The 24,754-nt window shown below is 43.8% G+C and overlaps 1 protein-coding gene across 4 annotated transcripts in view; it reads right to left on the bottom strand.

Moving 5' to 3' along the window:
• Positions 1–690: 690 nt before the first annotated feature.
• RAD51C (RAD51 paralog C) overlaps positions 691–24,754 on the bottom strand; it is a 97,738-nt gene continuing 73,674 nt past the window's right edge. For 3 of the 4 annotated variants that reach the window (XM_073574388.1, XM_073574377.1, XM_073574390.1), the window contains exons 8-9: positions 14,910–14,970; positions 691–3,272 (exon numbers count right to left, since the gene is read on the bottom strand). In XM_073574388.1, coding sequence (XP_073430489.1) covers positions 3,162–3,272; positions 14,910–14,970 — 172 coding nt within the window. In that variant the 3' untranslated portion in view covers positions 691–3,161. The remainder of the gene's footprint in view (positions 3,273–14,909; positions 14,971–24,754) is intronic. The other variant, XM_073574382.1, reaches the window with a different exon arrangement.

Consider the following 24,754-nt stretch of genomic DNA (forward strand, 5'->3'; position numbering starts at 1 on the left):
TTACATTCTAATAAAAAAATAAATTGGGGTATATTTACCTTCCAACGTCCCGCGCTGCATTCCCGGGCCTCAGCGTTCCCAGTAATGCCTTGCGAGACCTGTGATGACGTTGGTCTCGCGTTGCTATAGCGATCTCACGAGACCGCTAGAGTAACGCGAGACTACGTCATCACAGGACGTTGCCGCAAGGCATTACTGGGAACGCTGAGGCCCGGGAATGCAGCACGGGACGTCGGAAGGTAAATATACCCCTATTTTTTATTCTTTTTTTTACAGGGGTATGGTACCCAGGGCCTGGAGGACAGTCTCCTCTCCTCCACACCGTGGGTACCAACCGCACGAGACGCTTAACTTCGCGCATGGTGGGCATAGCTACATGTGGGAAGCGGTTCTCATGCATTCCTATGGGTGCTGAATCGCGGCAATTCTTTGCGATTCCGCACAAAAGAATGAGCATGCTGCGATTTTTTCCGCGATGCGATTCCGCCACGGAAAAAAGCACAGCAATTGCACAGCATGTGCGGAATGCCATAGGAATGCATGGGGGGGCGTTGTGTACAAGATTTTTAAACGTTTTTGCGCCGAAAATCATGGCAAAAACGCTTAAAAATTGCATCGTGGGCACACAGCCGCAGACAGGATTGGAAGTATTTACCAAAGTATAACTTTAAAAAAAAAAACACAAAAAAATTAAAGAAAAAACATTTCATTTTGATCAAACACCTCATTTTATATATGGCCACAGTGTTTTCCTTATTTTGAATTTTCCATGTACAAAGGTTTATTAGATTAATACCCTCGAAATCTGTTCTTCGAAAATAAAAATTCTAACATCATTTTAATAAATGCGTGCTACACAGAAATAAACACTTACTCCAAAAGAACAATATTTTTAGCACAATTTTTAGACATACAACCATATTAGCGATTTTGAGCATTATTATCATTAAAAGGTTTAGATTGATGACATAACTTTCCTATTATTTGAAGAAAAAGTATCTGTTTTTTCTCCATGGTGGTATTATTGCTCACCTTCCTTCAATTAAATGAAGCTGAAGAGCAAACGTTGGTCATGAAATAGAGTGGCGCTGTATGTGTGCGAAAAAGAACTGTTTATAATCTTGTGCAATATCTTCAAAGAAAATACTGAAAGTATTAAAGGGAATCTGTCAGCAGATTTTTGTTATGTAATCTGATAGGAGAACAATGACAGGGCCAAAGACCCCGATTTCAGGGATGTGTCATTTGCTCAGCAGCTTTCTGTATTTTAAATACAATCATTGTTTTATTAATAGGAGATTACCACTGCTGGATAAGGGTCCCGTTACATTTAGCAATGTAACAGCGATCTCGACAACCAGGGCTGTGGAGTCGGAGTCGTGGAGTCGGAGTCGGTGCTCATTTTGGTGGAGTCGGAGTCGGAGTTGGAGTCGGTATAAAATGGACCGACTCCGACTCCTAAAATATATAATAAATTGGGTACATTAGTTCAATGCAGGATGTGCTGAATATTTTTTCATAGGAGTTTGGGAAAGTTATGAAATGTCCTATAAATGGCTGTTATATTCCTGATCTAAGGCTACATTCACACACAGCATTTTTCCTGTGTTTTTTGAGGATACGTTTTTCAGCTGCAAAAGCTGATCATCTTTTTAAAAAAACTGCATCACCTGAAAGGTTTTTGAGCTCATAGATAATGTTTTCAATAGCAAAAGCAGATTAGAAATCTGCTCTATCTATCCATTTATCCATATCTGTCTATCCATATCGTATCTGTACCAAAAAGAATGAAAACCGGGTAGTACACCAATATATATTCTGTTCTATCTAAATATCTTGATTATTGGATCATAAAAATGATTAAATGTCTGAGGTTCACATTGTGCTACAATAAATTTTTCACTTAAATATAAACAATATGTGTGGGAGTCGGAGTCGGAGTCGTGGAGTCGGAGTTGGAGTCGGTGTAAGGGAAATTGAGGAGTCGGAGTCGGAGTCGCAGGTTTGGCTTACCGACTCCACAGCCCTGTCGACAATGATACAACCCGGTCAGGATCGCCGATGCATCGCTAAATAGTCGCTAGTGAGCTGCCAAATAGGCAGATCTCACCAGCGACGCAGCAGCGATAAGCGATCCGTTGGCAGTTGTTGTTACCCTTCACACCGCAGCGATAATGACTTCCGCCTGCGTCCATACGTCGCTAGTCGGCGCCAGCAGGACGCCAATGACGAAAAAATGGCCCAGGACATTTGAGCGAGATCAGCGATATCAAGCAGGGGGGCCGGTCACAGGTACGCGTCACACAAAGCGAGATCGCTAGCGATATCACTATTGCGTCACAAAATCGGTGACGCTTTAACGATATCACTAGCAATCTCGCTATGTGTGAAAGGCCCTTTACATGCAAGCCAATCCAGCTAATCTATTTAACCCAGACCCCACCTCTGACAATGTACAGTGTGCAAAGTTTTACAATGCTCAGAATTCAATTCATTGCACTGCTACATCTACAGCAGAGAAAACAGGGTTTTATAAAAACTGCACCAAGCAGTACAGAAAGTGTTATATCGCTGGGTTCAGGTTCTCTGCCCCTACATCATGCAGCACTCAGATGCAAAAGGAAAAAGATTCCTTTAAGGCCCCAATACACATTAGATAACTGTCGGCCAAACGATCACTTGACTGAAAGGCATCTTCTCTGACTCCCTTATACATAGAAACGGTCGGCTGGGCTGATTTCTCCTATTTTCTCTATGAAACAGCCCCTCAGACTCATCTGTCAACGGATTATCACCACAGAGGCCAAAACAATTCCCATTGGAAATCCAATAGGCCTGATCCTTCTCTTGCCAACATCTGATGGGGGAAGAGTCAAGAAGCCCCAATACACATTAGATTGTCAGCTGATCACATCCTATAGGTGGGTTTATCCGACTTTAGACAAATGTGTACAGTGACTTTAAGATAATGTTACATTCTTTAAGTAACTGGTGATCATATATGTAAACACATCTTGGTCTTTGGTCTTTTCATTCTTCAGTAAGTGAAGAGCACAACTAAAATCTAATCAGGCAATTCATAGAATTATACAAAAATAGTCATTTGTTTATAAAGAGTGTTTGAACAAATCCAGTTGTTGCTTCGTCAATGAGATCTGAATTTAAGTCTGGAATTCCTGATCCTCTTCCCTCGGGCGCTTGCGTGGGTTTATTTCAGACTTTGATGAACTTGTCTCTTGCTCAACAGTTTGTACATCTCGAAAACCTTTGTGCTATAAAAGGCAAAAAAAAATATTCATGAAAAAATTAAATTTAACCAAAGGGTACTTTCCCATAGGGCAAATATGCATATTTTTCAATGTAGAAGAATAGCAGCATTTAAAAGAGACCTCATGACAACTGAAATTCTGGAGTATATAAATGTATAATGCAGATATCCCCCCCACAGAAAACACAATAGCATTTCTGCAACGAGATTTGTTGCAAATTAGTGGAACATACTGTTAAGAGAAACTTGTTTTTGGTTAAACAATTAAACATTTCGACTTTCAAAGACATATAAGCAATAAAATAAAAAATAAATAAAATAAAAAGACAGATTTCCTTTTCATGCAAATAATACCATAATACTAATATAAATGCACAATGTATGTCTAAAGAAAACAACACTATCTGGCAAAGGAAAGGAAGAATGAAAGAAAAGTTCACGTTGGGACTGCCAAACCTTTTTGGCACCTGCGTGTTCCCAAACAGACTTGTTGCTAGGGGTGCACTTCCTTTCAACCCCATATAAAAGGCTATAGCTAATTGGCAGTGCATTGATAGCAACCAGTCTCACATGGTGCAAAATGAGATCTGTACTATGGTGACAGGTTGGAAGGCAGAAAGTTTCTCAGGGAATGCTATTCTGACATAGTAATCTAAAAATACACATAGAGGTGTACAAAATATAAGCTTCCGTCCATTTTAGATAATAAGATAGGTTCTCCTCGTCAAGTACGCGGGGCGCGATTCTTCATAGCATTTTTGCCAGGTTTTTTTATGCGTTAATAGTTCTCAATTAGTGACTTTTCGATTAGCAACAAATTCATCCAAGGATTTGAGCCACGATTAAAGTTGTCCCTTGTGGTTCAGTTAATTTTCCAGATGATTTAGACTGATACATCCAAGGAGACTTTTTAAAAGGTTGAAAACCTCAAAAAGAGGAAAAAAATCCTCCAAAACATTCAGATACAACCAGACAGGCCTAAATGCATCTGTACTAATACAGGGTGCAGTGGACCCAAGTAAAATGGCAGCTGCACAGGTGCATAAATACCAAATGAAACAGCCAGCCTGCAGTCAGGGATTTGCCGTGTGGTACACCAGTGCAGAAGAAATAATCCGCATGTGGCAGGGTTCACACAGGGAATGCAGGGCTCTTAGTAACACCATATAGGGGGGCTGCCCAGTGCCAACTAGAATGCATCCCGTGTGAACAGAGGCCACAAGTTTGCAGAACCATTTGGGCCCAACTGCACCATGAAAGAAATATAAAACGTTCACAAAAAACATATCAATATATGTAAGGTATTGGTTGATATTGTGGCGCCCCTGAGGGTTCAGTCGCCACAGAGGTACTGCACCTCCTCCTGAGGTGTGGTACCCCACCATCCAGGTAAGATGGAGACTCCTGACCACGCTCCAACACCTGCACCCCACACCACAAAGTAGTGTAGCAAAGCACCTTCAGCGGTTCCCTGCTTGGAGTATAGCAAAGCACCCATTGGTGGCTCCCTGCTTGGAACACGAAATGTGCTGGGAGGTGGGTGGAGTTAGATTACATTTCAAGAAGCGGGAAGAGTTTAAGTTAGTCAGTCAGTAGTTGGCTGGAGAGAGAAGAAGATCCCTAGAGAGAGGGATAGATGGATGGAAGTGCTGCAGGAGATCCCAGTGATCTGGGTCTGCTGGCACAGGAAAGGGAGAGAGAGAGCAACATAGACTGAAAGCTTGACTCTCCATAGAAAGAAAGGATTAGTATGGAACGTGAGGAGTAAAAGAGAACAGAGGACGTGGGTGAGAAGAGACCCTTCCTAGAAGTTCTAAGCGCAAGGCCGGGGCCCGGTCCCCGAGGTTGTACGGATACTAATGGTCCTGCAGCAGACACCGGAGGAATAGAAGTAGTGACCACTTTATTCCCACACAAGACTTGGGGGCACAACAGCAACTGGATAGTGAGCCGGGACTTAGTAGCAAGGAGTCCCCGAAGCAGGCTACAGCTGTCTGCCGTACATGTAGAGTCCATAGGAATATCAGACAAACTTTGACGCAGTTTGCCAGCTTCCGTATTAAGGCCTTAATATCAACCAATACCTTACATATATTGATATGTTTTTGTGCACTTTTTATATTTCTTTCAGGGTGCAGTTGTGCAGTTGGGCCCAAATGGTTCTGCAAACTTATGGCCTCTGTTCACACGGGATGCATTCTAGTTGGCACTGGGCAGCCCCCCTATATGGTGTTACGAAGAGGTTGTGATCCAGAAGCCCTGCATTCCCTGTGTGAACACTGCCACATGCGGATTATTTCTTCTGCACTGGTGTACCACACGGCCAATCCCTGATTGTAGGCTGGCTGTTTCATTTGGTATTTATGCACCTGTGCAGCTGCCATTTTACTTGGGTCCGCTGCACCCTGTATTAGTGCAGATGCATTTAGGCCTGTCTGGTTTGTATTTGAATGTTTTGGAGGATTTTTTCCTCTTTTTGAGGTTTTCATGTTAGAGTAGGACTGGCAAGTGTAAGGAACTTTTTAAAAGGTTGCAACATTTTTGAAAAAAAAAAAAAATGTTCTCCAGCACCCCCTCACCCCGAGTGATTTTTTTTTTTCTCCAGTTTTACAACTTTCTGGATAGCATGAAACTTTTTGTGCCGAAAAAGGCTACAAACTAAAGCAAATGCCATTTTTTTGCACAAAATTCTTGAGACCCGTGTAGCATTTTGAATAATGTGGCTCAAAAAATGGAAATAAATACTACAAAAAAAGAAAAGGAAGTTTAAAAATACAAATGATGAATCAAGGCCTATATAGCACTTTGAACGTACTGCATTTGGCCTCATCATTACTGCCCTGACTGGCGTATGGGGCCCAATGAGCAGAGGGAGCCCACATAGGGCCCCGACTCTTCTGCTCACCGGGCCCTAGCGGCAGGATTCTGACGGTGCAGTAACTGAAACTGTGTACGAGACGGAGATTCAGTTAGACTATTGCCGTGCAGACCAGCACGGCAATAGTTAAAAGCCACCAGCCAATTGGAGGCTGACAGCTGACGTCAGCGCGCACGTCACCGGCGTATGACGTCATTGTCATTCGCCAGCGAGTCCGTGGTTGAAATGCCTGGAGGGAACATCGCCGCTGGACCATGGACCATGGGGCAGGATGTACAAACTTCACAAACAAAATAGAGACAGCGCTTCACAAGTTGGTGGATTTTACATTTCAAGGGGCTTGAGAAAGATCTTGTGTGATCGAAACGTAGCCACAGAAGGCAGAATAAAGGAGATGTAAAATCTACCAACCTGTGAAGCGCTGTCTCTATTTTGTTTGTGAAGTTTGAACGTATTCCAAGAGGGACTCCTTGCACCTGATGTACGCTCCTATTGTGGTAAAAGTTAACCCTGTGTTGCTATGAGGTGCTGTGGATGTATCTTTCTCTCTGTATGGGGCAACATGTAGTCACAGGGTGCAGGATCATGGGGCAGGATGGAGACATGAGGCAGGATGGAGACATGGGGCAAGATGGAGACATGGGGCAAAATGGAGACATGGGGCAAAATGGAGACAGATGGGGCAGGAACATGGGACGGGATGGAGACAGATATGGCAGGAACATGGGGCAGGATGGAGACAGATTGGGCAGGAACATGGGGCAGGATGGAGACAGATGGTGCAGGATCATGGGGCAGGATGGAGACAGATGGTGACGGGTCATGGGCATGATGGAGACAGATGGGGCAGGATGGAGACAGATGGGGCAGGATGGAGACAGATGGGGCAGGATCATGGGGCAGGATGCAGACATGGGGCAGGATGGAGACACATGGTGCAGGATCATGGGACAGATGGGGCAGGATAATGGAACAGATGGGACAGGATCATGGGACAGATGGAGCAAGATGGGGAAATCATAAGGGGCAGGATGGGGAGTTCACATGGGGGGAGAATGGATACTAATGAGGGCAGGATAGGAGAACATACTGTATGGCTGGAGCCAGGAATGAGACAGCCTGGGGTCAGGATGGGGGATATTATTACCATAGGGGCTAATTAATTGATATTATTACTGCAGTGATGTATTTATTCTATTTTTTAAAGATATAGTTTTAAATGGGGGCGGTCCTGTTACTGTGCAGAGCAACAATGTCGCCTTTTTTTCTTCATCTGGTGTAGTGTAGAAGTTGGGAAAAAAATAGGTAATGTGCTCTGCAAGTGTTGCTCTAGATAACTGTTATCTCCTGCAGAGACAAGCCCTGGCTGGAAGAAGTGATGGCGATATGTGCTAGATTAAGGTGAAAAGCGAAGATGAAGGACTTCGCCTAGAGACGTCACAGGTGAGTCAGTGCGTTACCTGTACACAGTCTATACAATGTATACTATATACAGAGCTCCTGTGTATAATGTCGCTGGTGATCACTGTATTACCTGTACGCTGACACTATATACAGAGCTCCTGTGTATAATGTCGCTGGTGATCACTGTATTACCTGTACGCTGACACTATATACAGAGCTCCTGTGTATAATGTCGCTGGTGATCACTGTATTACCTGTACGCTGACACTATATACAGAGCTCCTGTGTATAATGTCATCGGTGATCACTGTATTACCTGTACACTGACACTATATACAGAGCTCCTGTGTATAATGTCACCAGTGATCAATGTATTAACTGTACACTGACGCTGCATACTAAGTACAGATCTCCTGTGTATAATCCCACTTATGGTAATATTAGTTTTGTGTTTTTTTTATTACTGATCGGTATTGTAGTATTCAGTCACCATGTGGTGGTAATATGTGATCTGGACATGGTGCGGTGGTATTTGTCCCTTGTATGTGATATTATGATATTATTCGATCACTGTGGTGCTAATATGTAGTCTGGACATGGTGTGGCTGTATTTGTTCCTTGTATGTCGTATTGTATATAGGTCACTATGTGTTGGTAATATGGTGTCTGTTCATGGTGTGGTAGTATTTGTCTCTTGTATGTGATATTATTGGTCATTTTAAAAATTGAAAAATAAAAATATACCTAAATTGTATTGGATGTTTTAACAAATGTTTAATACATTAGAGTAAAGTAGGGCTTGGCCAAGAGTCTACCTTGTCGTGGTGGTGGCTTAATAACCTTTTGGCCAAAACAAAAGCTGCTGGCTATATGTGTAATCTGGTGATGGGAACTGTTAATGTGTGATTGGTGAGAAGTGGAGTTTTTCCATGAGAGCGGTGGGGCTGTGGACAGCTCAAGGGGTGGAGTCTCATGGGGGCCCCGAAATTCCTAGTGGCAGCCCTGGAGCTCATACATTAAAGCGAAAACAGGGCATGCAGCTCTGAATGGAAGGACACCGTATCAGCAGACGGGAAGCACACAAACAAGCTTTGCATGCTGATAATGACTCGTTCCTGCAGCTGAATATGCATGGTCCTCATTAATGGTCTGAAGAGACAGTATACAGTATAGTCTCATGGGATTTTGCACATATCACGTGATCTCGCTAGAAACACTGTCCACTCTAATTTCACTGTATCAGATTATGAATATATCACACCCAGTTGACACTCATGGCCAATCTGCAGCCTGTTTTAATATACACAGCATCAAAATTAAAGGGAAACTGCCACATGAAAACCACTATTAGCCTGCAGAAATGGGTTCAATCTGCAGGTTAATAGCATTCTCAAGCTGTGTAGCAGCACTGAAAGTCCAGCTACAGGGAGGATATAAATTTAATTCCTCCAGGCAGCCCTGAGATTTCAGTCATAGATGCACAGCAGGAGAGGCCGCAGTCACCGTTCAGTAATAAGTGAGCGGCGTCTGTAACCACGCCCCTGGAACTGGCTGACAGCCGACTGTGTACTGATGCATTGTAGAGCAGGGGCATTACTATTGTCAGAAAAGATCAGGGGTCCAGGTCTCAAGGCATATGTTTTACAGACCCACCAAACACAAAAATGTAACACCACTGATAACGCAGTGATAACTCTCTGAGTACAGATAATATAGCTGACACCTTCAGTCCTATGCAACACCACATTACACAATGATAAAATGTGAATTAACACATGAAGAAATGTATTATCCTGAGGTTAATTTGCAGGTTAACAACATTCTGAAACTACCGGGGCCTGCACTTAGACCCCCACTGCCGGGAGAAAATGAACTTTATTCCTCCCGGCAGCGGTTGGCTTCCAGTTACAAGGGTGACACAGTCACGGTTTCAGTCACCACTCTATGCGTAGAGAGTGGTGACAGTAACTGCGGCCCCAGCATTGACTAACAGTAGCTCAGCATTAGAGATGGCTGTCAGTCAGTGCCAAGGGGTGTGGTTACTGCTACCACTCTTTATGCACAGAGCAGTGACAAATTGTAGCAGAGCCCCCCCCCCCCATGACTGAAATCTGAACACTGCCAGGAGAAATAGTTAGTTTCCTACTGGCAGCGGGCATCTAACTACAGGCGCCAGGCAGATTCAGAATACCATAAAGCTCCAAGTTAGTAGCATTTTATGAAATTATTATTTATTTATATAGCACTATTGATTCCATGGTGCTGCACATGAGAAGGGGTTACATACAAATTACAGATATAACTTACAGTAAACAAACTAACAATCAGAGACTGATACAGGGGGAGATGACCCTGCCCTTGCGGGCTTACATTCTACAGGATAGTGGGGAAGGAGACAGTAGGTTGGCGGGTTGCAGCAGCTCTGGTGATGGTGAGGCAGTAGCTCCGGTAGTGGTGAGGAGGCAGTGGGGTCATTGCAGGCTGTAAGCTTTACTGAAGAGGTGGGTTTTCAGGTTCCATCTGAAGGATCCGAATGTGGTTGATAGTCGAATTCCAGAGGATGGGGAATATTCGGGAGAAGTTTTGGAGGCGGATGGGTGAGGAGCAAATAAGTGAGGAGGAGAGAAGGAGGTCTTGAGACGACCGGAGATTACGTGAGTGAAGATATCAGGAGATTAGTTCAGAGATATATGGAGGAGAGAGGTTATAGATGGCCTTGTAGGTCAGCATTAGTAATTTGAACTGGATATGCTGAGGGAATGGGAGCTAGTGAAGAGATTTGCAGAGAGGAGAAGAGGAGGAGTAGCGAGGAGAGAGATGAATTAGTCAGGCAGCAGAGTTAAGGATGGACTGGAGAGGTGCAAGGGTGTGAGCAGGGAGACCACAGAAAAGGATGTTGCAGTAGTTGAGGCAGGAGATGAGGGCATGCACAAGCATTTTCGGAGATTGAGGGTTGAGGAAAGGACGAATACTGAAAATATTTTTGAGCTGGAGGCGACAGGAGGCGGAAAGAGCTTGGTTGTGCAGTTTAATGGACAGGGCAGAGTCAAGGGTTACTCCGAAGCAGCGGACTTCCAGTACGGGGGGGAAAGCATGATGTCATTAATTGTGATAGATAGGTCAGGTAAGGAAGATCTGTGAGATGGAGGAAAGATTTGTACACATTGAGTTTGAGGAAGCGAGAGGAGGAGAAGGAGGATATGGCTTATCCGGGATTCTGGACAGCATAGAGGTGACGTCTGAGGTAGAGAGGTAGATCTGAGTGTCGTCAGCATACAGTCGGTACTGGACTCCATGGGACTTTATGCGTTGTCCCAGGCCAAGTGTATAGATTGAGAAGAGTAGGGGTCCTAGAACAGAGCCTTGGGAAACTCAAACAGAGAGAGGGTGGGATGAGAAGGTAGTGTGGGAGTGGGAGATGCTGAATGTGTGGTTGGAAAGGTATGAGGAGATCCAGGATAGAGTGAGGTCTTTGATGCCAAAGGAGAGGATTTGTAGTAGGAGGGAGGAGTATAGAGTATTGTCCGTTCCCTTTAAAACATTGCCGGTATTGTTTCAGTGCTATCAGCACTTGTGTTCCCGGGGCTCTCATGCAGTTGAAATGTCAGCCTAGCATCACTGGCCCCGCTTACTGACAATTCAAATATTAAGAGGAAGTCAGGGCTGCGGCTGCTCTCTCACTTCCTAATGATGTTCAATTTGTCTGAAGGCCTAGCCATGTGAAGCCAGCGCTGGATGTTGGGGAACAGCGCCGGCACGGGATGCGACTATAAGCATTTTTATTTTATAGCTGTGGAACCACCCTGCTGGTTATCAGAACACTATTCTGATATAACAGTTTGACATTTTCCGATTTATCTTATATGCATTATATGTGACTGTCACAAATTCGTTTTTATTATGTGCATGTGTATATATACAGTACAGACCAAAAGTTTGGACACACCTTCTCATTCAAAGAGTTTTCTTTATTTTCATGACTATGAAAATTGTAGATTCATTCTGAAGGCATCAAAACTATGAATTTACACATGTGGAATTATATAATTAAAAAAAAGTGTGAAACAACTGAAAATATTGTATGTCTTATATTCTAGGTTCTTCAAAGTAGCCACCTTTTGCTTTGATTACTGCTTTGCACATTCTTGATGAACTTTTTTGTTAATTATATAATTCCACATGTGTTAATTCATAGTTTTGAAGCCTTCAGAGTGAATCTACAATTTTCATTGTCATGAAAACTCTGTGAATGAGACCAAACTTTTGGTCTGTACTATATATATATATATATATATATATATATATATATATACACACATATATATATATATATATATATATATATATATATATATATATATATACATATATCCATCCCAGAAACTTTTGTTGCCACTTTCTATTACGGCTAGGAACTTGCAGCTCTCTGTCGCCCCCTCCCCTTAACCCCAGGTCAGTCAGGGAACTGCACCTAGGGTAAGTAGTCGCCAGAGAGGTTTCCTTGTCACATGCTAGCTATTGGGCACTCTACAGCGAGGACGTTTTTTAGCACGGAGTACGTGTCGGTTCGATCATAGCGCAAGGAAAACAAAACTAGGAAAATAAAACTAGTAAATTTATAAGTTTACTCCAGAAAATATTGGCAATGTTTACAAAAGTACAAAATATATTACAAAAGGAGACAAAATACAGTATATACAGACAGCTATAAAATAAAAGGAATTAAAATATGAGACTTACTACATTTTATTCACTGGTACAGTATGGTGGCAAAGTCGGGGACGGCTCTGTTTAAACTAGGGGGTATATGTAGTGACCAGAAAAACCATTACTAATGGTACTGCAGAATGCCAGTGACTGACTGTCCGCAGTCTCCAACATCATGTCCGCTCTCTATCTGAAACTTAACCTCTCAAAAATTGAATTTCTTCTGCTCCCGCCGTCTACTAACCTCCCTAAATCTGACATTTCCCTCTCCATGGGTGGCACCATAATAACACCCCGGCAGCAGGCGCGCTGTCTGGGTGTTATGTTTGACACCAATCTCTCCTTCACATCCCATATACAATCTCTTGCCGCTTACACCTAAAGAACATCTCTAGAATCTGCCATTTTATCACCATGGAAACAACAAAAACCCTCACTGTCGCATTGATCCACTCCCGCCTGGACTACTGCAATGCTCTATTAATTGGCCTCCCCATTACTCGACTTTGCCCTCTCCAGTCCATACTTAATGATTGCATTTGTGACACCGGCTCTCCGTCTTGCCTTGGGGGAGGTAAATTATTTAATACTATACTGCCCTCTCCTGCCTTGTTTTGGTATTACAACTTGTAGTACTATGCTGCCCTCTCCTGCCTTAGTTTGGCATTGCAACTTTTTTTTCTGATTTTGAAAATAAATGGCAGTTGGAGATGGTGCGTGTGGGACTGAAAAGGTCCAGTTACGGGTGGTTTTGGTGGTGAGAGGAGGTAGAAAATACAGTGCTGTGCAAATTAATTGGGACAAAGCATTTTTTTAAGTAAAATCATAAGTTGGTTGCCAGTCAGTGATTCAAACCAGTTTTAACAGGCACTCACACCTGTTCAAAGCAGTTAAAACTGGTTTAAATCACTGACTGGTAACCAACTTATGATTTTACTTAAAAGAAATGCTTTGTCCCAATTAATTTGCACAGCACTGTAGGGGCTACTCGACTGGGACAACAGGGAGTTCAAATAGCACCCTTTTCGGAGTCCCCTGCATTTACAGCAACAGGGTGCTGGGACAAGAGAAGGTACTGCAAAACTGCGCAGCAGATTTCCGGATACTCCGATCCGATTACGGTCGGCTGATCCTTCCCCTTCACACTCTTGTCCGCTGACCGGCAGTCTTTAGAAAGACTGCATGGACCACGGCTCATACCACTGAATGCCTGCTCTCTCTCTCCCCATGTGCAGAACACTACTCATACAACACAGGGTGAGGGTAAAACAGTGTGGCAATAAGTTATTGAACCACCAACACACAAAAGCACACAGAACAGATGAAGCAAATACCCAAGATGGTGCAAATTACAGAGACTCACCCTTCCGCTGACTCGCCGGGATTAGAGTTGCTTACAGTGTTGCATACTCCCACCAGTGGCTCCCCGCTTTTGGTGGGCCCCCACAGCGAGGAGGTAACAACAAGCTTAGGATGCTAACCGAGAGCAGTAAGGTATGCGGCCAGGTGACCCAATTGTCCCAACCTGAATTCTTTAAGCAGTCTCTGGGGTTTCAGTGATGGTCAATGAAGCAGTCCTGTCTTCTTCCAGCCGGGTCAGTAGTACCCTAAGCTGAGATCCTGAAGAGTCACAACGACCAGAAGAAAAAGTCTCTTTATATAGTTCTAAACTGGCATTCAACCAGCATCCAGAGGTCAGAGACAGATGTGAATGAGGCCATCATGCATTGTTCAATTATGTAATCTATTTGCATAGTTTGTCCTCCTCTGTTTGGGAATGCCAACAAACTGGCAGGCATAAACAATGTAAGAAATCAACAGATCAGCACTCATCATCGTTTAGTGGCCATGCCTTACTATTTTGCAAAGATAACAGAAGGTAAACTGTGGGACAGAATATATTAGAAAATACAGCAGAAAAAGGGGCAGCACCGCTTACCTGCCCAGGTCTCTGAACAAATATGCACTACAGGATGCAGCCAGCCCATATAGCAAAGATGTTGGCAACACAGGTGCAAAACACTAAATAGACAGCCACTCACAGACTACCCATTAATGGAGGGGGTGACTGCTTAGTATATGTTTGCACAATAGAGGCCTGTATAGGAGACCCTCTTTTGTGGCTTTGCTACCAGCTTAGTGATAGGACTCGCAAGCGTGAGGACCCTTGATGATGGGTTGCAAGCTTTCATATCTTGGCCAAAATAACAACTAATAACTCACATATTTATATGTATTTTGTCCAGTTTATTTTTCAGAGTGCAGCCAAGCCCAGCACGTTGGGTCTTGTATACAGGGGTGTTCAGATGGGATGCATTTTGATAATAAATTAGAGGTAAGTGTTCATCCAGCAAGAAGAGTTAATACTTCTGACAACAGTTTATGATTCTTGGTCTACTCAATTTACAACTGGTATAATTGAGGAGAATTGCTGTGTCGTCAAACCTTAGACTTCCCTGCAGTTTTCCTGCTGGCCTGAAATTGTAATTCAGTACAATTTAAGCTTTACATAAGACAGCATGCTTTATTTTATCAATGTAGTCAAATAGTTACGTGTAAAATTCAGCACTTCTATCTCTCTTTCTATCTTTTGATTTAAATGAAACTTATGACAGTATTTTCCTGTAATAGGATTTATAAAGAATACCTTACCGTTATTTCAAATTGTACAGTGCTAGCTTTTTGACTTGGTGACTTGCATAATGCTGCAAACCTGAAATCGCAGAAAGGTTCAATTTTAAAATATAAAAAGCTATTGTAGAGTATTTAACTTTAGAAATTGTACCATTAGGCCCAACTATAAATGATTAGTCGGCAAAGGCAAAAAATACACTTTGCAAGCATTTGCTTCTATCAATTCAGTTTTAAAAATACATTTTTATAAGTTATCCCATGGGTGCTCATGAGGGCAGCATTCTTATCTAAGTGAATAGTGGTTAAAGGGATTCTCTGGTCTAAATTGATAAGTCTGCAGACACTCTGTGTGACTGCAGACTTATGAATCCCCCCAGGATTCGCACTGTGCACTGCAGGGATTTGCCTGTTTCTGAGCTGGGAACATTGGTAATGTATGTGTTCTGCATACTCCCGGCCAGAGCCCGACTAGTGGCCGCGGCCTCGCTCGATACACTTGTATAGATCGAAGCCATGCCCACTAGTCGACCATGACCACAGGACAGCCGCATCACTACACGGCACATAGCATCGCTCCATACAGATTTATGGAGAACAAACTCTATGTTGAGGGAATTCTTAAGTCTGCAGTCACACAAAGTGACTGCAGACTTATCGATTTTGACCGAACAACCCTTTTAAGAAAACACTGCATATTTGTGTGGCCAGCTCTCCACTTAAGGTACTGTCACACTAAGCGATATCGCTAGCAATATCGCTATAACTAGTGACATTATAGCGATACTGCTAGTGATATCGCTGTGTGTGATACTTACCTACAACCCGCTCCCCCGCTGGTTATCGCTGATCGCGCGAGAACAGGCTGGACTGTTTCACGTTGTCAGCTTCCTGCGGAGAGACGAGCGACAAGCGTGGAGCCGGGCGGGAGGATGCAGGATCGCCTAGTGTGACAGGTAAGTAGCGACCCCCGTCCCCAGCGATGTCGCTGGTGAGATCTGCCTGTGTTGCAGCTCACTAGCGACCACTTAGCGATGCACCAGCGATCCTGACCGCGTGCATCGCTAAGTGTGACAGTACTTTTAGTCTCTTTTAGGATATGGCTAACGAAGTTCTTGTAGAACAGGGGTCAACAGACGATAATCTTCTAAAGGGCTGAATACCCAAATGTCGGACTTCCACCTATTAAACATTTATGTAATTTACCTTTTCATTTCTATGAAGTCATTACAGCACATTTTATAATATGAAACAAAACAGGGAAAACATAAAAGACTAATATATGCTATTTCTTTTTTAGCTACAGAGATTAATAAGGTATGGGTATTCATGACTACAGGAAATTACATAAAAGATAGTTATGTACTGCAGATTTTATTAATGAGAATTTAGAAACATTTTTACAAGCATTTCAGATTCAGATACTCACAGGACCTACACTATGAAAGCTTTGGAGATTCTGTAGAAATGCTTCCCAAGAAATAATTGTGATTATATAATAAATACACAAATTACCAACCATAGACAATTTTGCACTAATTGTCCCCAAGTGTGAAAAGTTGGTAGAGATGAAGTGAATAATAAGATCATGCAGCAATTTTTAATATTGACATAGATCATCTAAATAACACCTCTCATCAAGACTGCTGAGCCAGTATTTAGCCAATTATTTTATGCATAAGGTGCATTTATCCTTGAAATCCCACAGTGGAGTTAAACATGGGAAAATAAAATGTACACCGATGGTGGTCTGAACTTCTAGCCTGAAAGGGAATATCTATATAAAGATTTCCTATATTAGCTCATTTCTATAAATGGCACCAGAGAATAACAATACATATCTTTCTTCATACAGGGGAATCATTAGCCATGATGCTCTTGTGCCCAGGACCTGAGCATTGTAAGGCTGTGTGCCCACGTTGCGTTTTTTAAGCGTTTCCGCCGCGATTTTTCCGCTGCAGAAACGCTTAAAAAACGCTATTTAAAACGCATCCCATGCAATCCTATGGGACTCCGCAATTGCTGTGCCAATGCTGCGGATTTTTCCGCTGCGGAATCGCATAGCGGAAAAACCCGCAGCATGTCCATTAATTTTGCAGAATCACGGCGATTCCGCCGCCATAGGATTGCAGTGAAACGCTCACTTTACACATGTGAATATGCCCGCCATGTGTAAAGTGAGTGCTTCATGTGCAGATGGTACCCAGGGTCTGGAGGAGAGGAAACTCTCTTCCATGCCCTGGGTACCATATTCCTGTAAAAAATAGAATTAAAATAAAAAATAGGGACATACTTACCCTCTGTCGACCCCCGGAGTCTTCAGCGGTGTTTCCCAGGCGTGCTTTACGGCAAAATGACCTTTGATGACATAGCGGTCACGTGACCGCTACGTCATCAGAGATCAATCTCGCAAAGCATGCCTGTGAATGGAACTTGCCGGCAGCGCCGCTGAGGAGATTGGAGGCCGCCAGGAGGTAAGTATATCCATATTTTTTATTTTTTTTAATTATTTTTAACATTCTATCTTTTACTATTGATGCTGCATAGGCAGCATCAATACTAAAAAGTTGGTCACACTTTGCTTGACAAGTGTGACCAACCTGTCAATCACTTTTCCAAGCTTGGAAAAGCGCTAGCATGCTGCAAGCTAAAAACGCTTGCAAAACGCTTGTGTTTTGCGGGAAACCGCATGTGAATTCCGCATGCGTTTTACCCGCGGCGGGGAGTTGCGGAAATGCTGCGGACAATTCCGCAGCATTTCTGCAACGTGGGCACATAGCCTAACATGTTATGTAAATCAGTTACAGGGGCTGCACATGGGGAGAACACATTACCGTGCTGTGTAGCAGACCTGCATAATCTGCTTTAAAGGGAATCGGTCAGTTGAGTCATACTGCCCAAACCACAGGCAGCATGAAACATAGCCAGATTGCACATTGCAGACGGGTATGTTTTCTGTGAATCACTCTGGTATTTCAGAGAAAACTTAGTTTAAAAGTAGTCTGTAACCCCAGAAATGCAAATTAAACAGTTATATAAAGGGACAGCCCTTATAACAATTGTATAAGAAGTATATATTTCATTGCTGTAATGACTTAAAACTCATTTTACTCCATATGCAAATGAGGTGGCTTCAGTGGACCCTTCGCGAGGCCAAAGACTTGAAGCTTGGTGAACCTTTCCGTCCCCTCAATTTGTACACTAAGCAGTTCCCAGATTTTGATGGACAACGCATGCTTGGCCAGAGTCAGCGCTGCCTGAACCCTAATCGTGGCCCTACGCATGCACGCTGACTATGAAGTAGTCGCTGAAACACACACAGCGTGAGGGCAGGTTCCCCTCTCATCATTGCCTCCTGTCTGTGGTCTCTGCTTGCTCCACCCAGAAGTGTTGCTAGGGGTTTTAGAGAGGAGGAGATAATCAGTTATGTGTGCCTCTTGTCTTCAGCACATCACAGAATACATCAATATCACCGCTGACAAATTCTGTCATGCACTGATGACAGGAGGATCACTGATCCTCTCAGTCCTCTCCTGGTCTTTGAAGCCACTCGCTACACTTCAGGGTAACAGGAGGCAATGAGCAGTGTGCTCCAGAAAATTAGAATAATTGTTTAACCCTTAGGGTTCGCTCACACAAGTGTGTAACTCGGACGAGTGCTCTCCGATGTTTATTGGATATCAACCAGCTCAATGCTAGATTATAGGGCAGTACAGATTTGCAATATCTGTTCTCATGCCTATTCGGTACGAGAAAAAAATGGCAGGATGCCGCGACTGGCTCCACAAATTGGATTGTGCGCAGCCATTCAAGTCTATGGGTGCATGTAAAACATCTTGATTGATGAGGACACAGACAATGAAAAGATGGAGAAAATAAGTTCTCGATCTTTTCCGCACCTATGTCTCTCACATGGGGGAATGGGATAACAGTAAATTGACACTAGGCTCAAATTCTGATCAGTGTTTGAGCCGAGTGTCATTACCATAATCACTCCAATTCTCTCGGAAGAGAGAATCATCAATGGTGTGAACGAGCGCTTAGTCCCTTTCCAACATTGGGCGTAATAATACGTCGATGTCGGACATCCTCCCTTTGATGTGGGCTTCAGCGCTGAGCCCATATGTTTCCCGGCACATGTCAGCTGTTTTGGACAGTTGAAATGTGCTTCTAACAGCCGCGGGTGGAATCGCGATCCACCCGCTGCTATTAACCCGCTAAATGCCACTGTCAAACTCTGACAGCGACATTTAACACGAGCTTCTGATAAGCACACCGGAAATCCACCCATCTGTGACACCCATCACGTGATCGCAGGTCATCGATGGGTTGGCATGACAACCAGAGGTCTCCTGTAGACCTATATCTTTGTCACTGCCAGATTGCTATGAGCGCCGCCCGATGGTTGGCGCTCATAGCAAGTGAGCAATTCTGCTACATATAGGCAATCTGTTTATCACCTGTATTATTATTATTATGCATTTAGATAGCGCCATGTGAAAAGGGGAAATATAGACAAGTATAATAAACATGTGTAAGACAAGGGACACACAAGTACATAAGGAGAGGGGACCCTGCCCCCGAGGGCTCACAGTCTACAGGGATGGGTGAGGAAACAGTAGGAGAGGGTAGAACAGGTCATGCGGTGGTTCAGTAGACCGAGGATCATTGCAGGCTGTAGGCTTGTCGGAACAGGTGGGTCTTCAGGTTCTTCTTGAAGGTTTCCGTTGATGGTGAGAGTCTGATGTGTTGCGGCAGAGAGTTCCAGAGTATGGGGGAAGCACGGGAGAAGTCTTTTATGCGGTTGTGGGAAGAAGAGATAAGGGGGGAGTAGAGAAGGAGATCTTGAGATGATCGAAGGTTGCGTGCGGGTAGGTACCTTGAGACCATGTCACAGATGTATGGAGGAGACAGGTTGTGGATGGCTTTGTATGACATGGTTAGGGTTTTGAATTGGAGCCTCTGGGCAATAGGAAGCCAGTGAAGGGCCTGGCATAGGGGGGAGGCTGGGGAATAGCGGGGAGACAGGTGGATTAGTCGGGCAGCAGAGTGTAGGATGGACTGGAGCGGAGCCAGAGTGCTAGAGGGGAGGCCAGAGAGTAGGAGGTTGCAGTAGTCGAGGCGGGAGATAAGAGCATGCACTAGTGTTTTTGTGGTTGAGGAATGAGCGGATCCGGGAAATATTTTTGAGTTTGAGGCGGCAGGAGGAGGCGAGGGCTTGGATATGTGGTTTGAAAGAGAGCGCAGAGTCGAGGATCACTCCAAGGCACCGAGCGTGAGGGACTGGGGAAAGAAAGCAGCCGTTGACATTGATGGATAGGTCTGGTGGTGGGGTAGAGTGAGATGAGGGAAAGATGATGAATTCTGTTTTGTCCATGTTCAGTTTGAGAAAGCGAGCAGAGAAGAAGGCTGAGATAACAGACAGACATTGTGGGATTTCAGTCAGTAAGGAGGCGAGGTTGGGTCCAGATAGGTAGATCTGCGTGTCATCGGCATAGAGGTGATACTGCAAACCGAAGGATTCTATGAGCTGTCCCAAGACAAAGGTGTAGATGGAGAATAGTAGGGGTCCTAGGACAGAGCCTTGAGGAACACCAATAGACAGGGGGCGAGGTGCGGAGGTGGTGTGTGAGAGGGAGACACTAAATGTTCGGTCTGTTAGGTATGATGAGATCCAGGATAGGGCCAAGTCTGTGATGCCAAGAGATGAGAGAGTCTGTAGCAGGAGGGAATGGTCTACGATGTCGAAGGCAGAGGACAGGTCCAGGAGATGGAGGACAGAGTAGTGTCGCTTGCTCTTGGCGGTTAGTAAGTCGTTAGTGACTTTAGTTAGGGGAGTTTCAGTTGAGTGATGCGGTCGGAAGCCAGATTGTAACCAGTCAAAGAGGGAACAGGAGGAGAGGTGGGAGGACAGTTCAAGATATACATGCTGTTCCAGTAGTTTTGAGGCATAAGGGAAAAGAGATATCGGGTGATAGTTAAACACAGAGGATGGATCAAGGGAGGGCTTTTTGAGGATGGGTGTGATTGAGGCATGTTTGAAGGATGAGGGAAAGACACCATTTGTAAGTGAAAGGTTGAAGAGGTGTGTTAGAGATGGGATGAATGAGAAAATGGAAACGGTCTTAGGAGCGCAGGAAAGAGACTCAGACAAGAGATGGGGTTAAACCACAACGCGTTTCGACGGAGGATCCGTCTTCATCAGGTGGAAGTTTTTAGAGATGGGATGAAGACTGTGGCCAAGTTAGGGATGAGGTGAGACGGGAGTGGGTCGAGGGCACAAGTGGTGAGGTGTGATCTTGACAGAAGGGTGGAGAGCTGATCTTCTGTCATGGTGGAGAAGCTGGCTTTTGCAGAACAGGGCTGAGCGGCTAAGAGGGGCATTGGGGGCTGCGGGCCAAAGTTTTGTCTGATCTTGTCGATCTTCTGCTTAAAGAAGGAGGCAAAGTCTTCAGCAGAAATGAGAGGAGGGGGAGAAGGTGCTGTGGGACGGAGTAGAGAGTTGAAAGTGTTGGAAGAGTTGTTTAGGGTTGTGAGACAGGGAGGATATGAGAGATGCGAAGTTTGTTTAGCGGCAGAGAGAGTGGATTTAAAGCTGACAAGGGACTGCTTGTATGCGCTGAAGTGCTCAGTAGAATGGGTTCTCTTCCATCTCCGCTCAGCAGCCCTGGAAACCCGTCTCAGTTCTTTGGTCAGTCTGGTCAGCCAGGGCTGCCTGTTGATTGTACGAGTTTTGCTCTGCGTGAGGGGGCAGCCGAATCAAGTGTTGCTGTTATTGAGGGGTTATAAAAAGTGGCAGCAGCATCTGTGTCATGAAGGGAAGCTATGTCTGTAAGAGGGAGAAGGAACTCAGAGAGTGATTGTAAATTAAGGTGTTTGAGATTCCTGCGAGGGTGAGCGAGTTTATGGAGCGGGGGTTGCACAGTAGGAGAGGAAAGGTTGCAGGATTTGGGAATGTTTAGTTTGCAAAAGAAAAGACTGAGAGGAGACTTAATAGCTGTCTACAAATATCTAAAGGGCTGTTACACTGTAGAAGGATCAACTTTATTCTCATTTGCACAAGGAAAGACTAGAAGCAATTTGATGAAACTGAATGGGAGGAGACACAGACTAGATATTAGAAAAAACTTTTTGACAGTTAGAGTGATCAATGAGTGGAACAAGCTGCCACGAGAAGTGGTGAGTTCTCCTTCAATGGAAGTCTTCAAACAGAGGCTGGACAGACATCTGACTGGGATGATTTAGCAAATCCTGCTTTGAGCAGGGTGTTGGACCAGATGGCCCAGGAGGTCCCTTCCAACTCTACGATTCTATGATTCTATGAGAATTTCAGTAGGTTGTGGTCAGAAAGGGGGAGGGGTGAGTTATTGAGATTAGTGAGGGAACAGAGACGGGTGAAGATAAGTTCCAGTGTGTGACCATCTTTCTGAGTGGCCGCAGAGGACCATTGAGTGAGGCCAAGGGAAGCCGTGAGCGATAGAAGTTTAGAGGCAGCTGGGGTGGAAGTGTCAGTGGGGATGTTGAAGTCGCCCATGATGATGGTGGGGATGTCAGCAGAAAGGAAATGGAGTAGCCAGGTGGTGAAGTGGTCGAGAAAGGTGGAAATGGCTAGTTCTGGGGGGCGGTAGATGACAACCAGTTGGAGGTTGGAAGAGGAATAGATGCGGATGGAGTGCACCTCGAACAAGGGAAGAGTAGCAGAGGGTGGTAAAGGAATTGGGGTAAAGGAGCAGGTATCGGAGAGGAGCAAGCCAACTCCTCCACCACGTTTGTTGCTGGGGTGAGGGGTGTGAGAGATGTATATAGCAGAGGCAATAGGTTTATGGCAGCTTCTAGTCGAGACTATTCAAGCATGCCAAAAGTAAAAAAAAAAAAAAAAAAAAGTTTTTAAAAATAAAAAGAATATAAAAGTTCAAATCATCTCCCTTTCAAAATAAAACATTAAAAAACAAATATACACATATTCTGTATCGCCGCGTTCAGAATCGCCCGATCTATAAATATAAAAAAAGAAATAACCCAATCGCTAATCAGCGTAACGAGAGAAAAATTCAAAACACCAGAATTACATTTTTTTGGTCGCCACAACATTGCATTAAAATGCAACAACGGGCGATCAAAAGATAGTGTCTGCACCAAAATGGTATCATTAAAAACTTCAGCTCGGCAGCCAAAAAATAAGCCCTCACCCAACTTTTTTTTTTTTTAAGCAAGTACACCCATTTACAGTGGCCACATACTTCATATGACACCGGACTCTTGGTGATACGGCACACCACGGCCATAATTTATATAATCTCCGCAGCGGCATATTTTGTGGATTCATGCATTTCCATATTTCTGGCGACATTAATTGTACCTTCTCACAGCATGGTTCCAAGAGCAGCATTTTCTTGTATGCTGGCCCTTGGAAAACTATGTGAAGACTAACGTTCTTCTCTCTTGCGGACTTGTTGTACCACTAACGGTACAGTGATTGGCTTCTGAGTGCCGTTTTGGACTTTTACCTATTTTACTATATTTTACTTTCAACTTCCCAACAACAGGTGGTTGTTGTCACCCAAACAGACAGCTAGAACCCCCCCAAAAACCATGTGTTTAGCGCCAGTGAATTTTTTATGATTTTACTACATATAACTATGGTTTCCAGTCAAAACACAATGTTTCTACACATGACCCACAGTACATTTCTTCAATTTTTTTAGTACAAGTTCTGCACAATGTCTTTGCTTGTCCTGTTGATGGTTATCCATCCATATATTCATGCTTTATCAATGTTATTTTTTCCCCTAAATTCACCTTTGATAAACAAATGGCGAGGCAGTTCCACAAATAATTCTACGTTTCTGAATATTTTAGACATGCTGACACAATTTTACAGCATGACAGTACACATTGTGAAAAGTGCAAAAAGAAAATCTCAGCTAAGAGAATCGTGTTAAGAATGCAAAGTATTCCTGTAAATTCAATCTTGGACAGCGGCATTCTACTCAGCTGAACAAATTATGTATTGTAAAAGCATTTTCACGGCTTTCCTCTTCTGCGGACTCCAAGGCAACTTATTGCAGACAAAGACGTACTAATCCAGAATAAAGTCAGGATGAAAGATGTTTTGTACATTTCAAAGCTGACGCATTAGAAACAAACAAATAAAGGGCCAATTGTTACGTTGCCAGTGTAGCAATATGGAATCGCTGGATTTCTTAATAGTGGCCTCCAAAGAGCACTAATGTGGGTAGTGAATCTTGTTCATAGGTTCAGATTTCAGACTGTTCTGTCGTTATCCTATATACTGACATTTTTGTTTTGCAAAAAGAGACAGAATTAAAGGTAGTAGTGAATAACTTTGTGTTTGATTTAAAGGTAGCAAACAGGATGTACTTTTCTACCCCATTGTTCATGTAGGCTGCAGTAATAAACTTAAGCAACTGTAAAGCTGTTTTCCTGAGTGTCTGTTTAAGGCTGGAGTCACACTAGACGTATAAAAAAAAATGGTCTGTTTTTCACGGACGAGAATTGCACAAATGCTTCATGAACAGTGATCTGTATGTCATCCGTGTGCAATGTGCGGATGCGATTTTTTCACATGTAAGCATCCGTGTGACATCCTTTTGGTGATATTTTCTTGCCGGCTTGCAAAATGGACATATAATGGATCCATGGCCTCAAATATTCGTGAAAAAATATATACAGTATATATGCGGGGAGTCAGCGCAGCCTCAGTGACTACCGCTGATGTCACTTAGGCTGCGCAGACTCCCTGCCTGACCCGCGGTGAACTGACAGCGTGGGTAAATGTTCAGAAACTTTCCCACGCTAATCAGTTTATCTCCGGTCAGGTGGGGAGGCTGCGAAGGCAGCTTCTC

This window comes from Dendrobates tinctorius, unplaced genomic scaffold (genome assembly GCF_039654945.1).
Source record: "Dendrobates tinctorius isolate UK_male_01 unplaced genomic scaffold, ASM3965494v1 ptg000007l, whole genome shotgun sequence".
Classification (NCBI taxonomy): domain Eukaryota; kingdom Metazoa; phylum Chordata; class Amphibia; order Anura; family Dendrobatidae; genus Dendrobates; species Dendrobates tinctorius.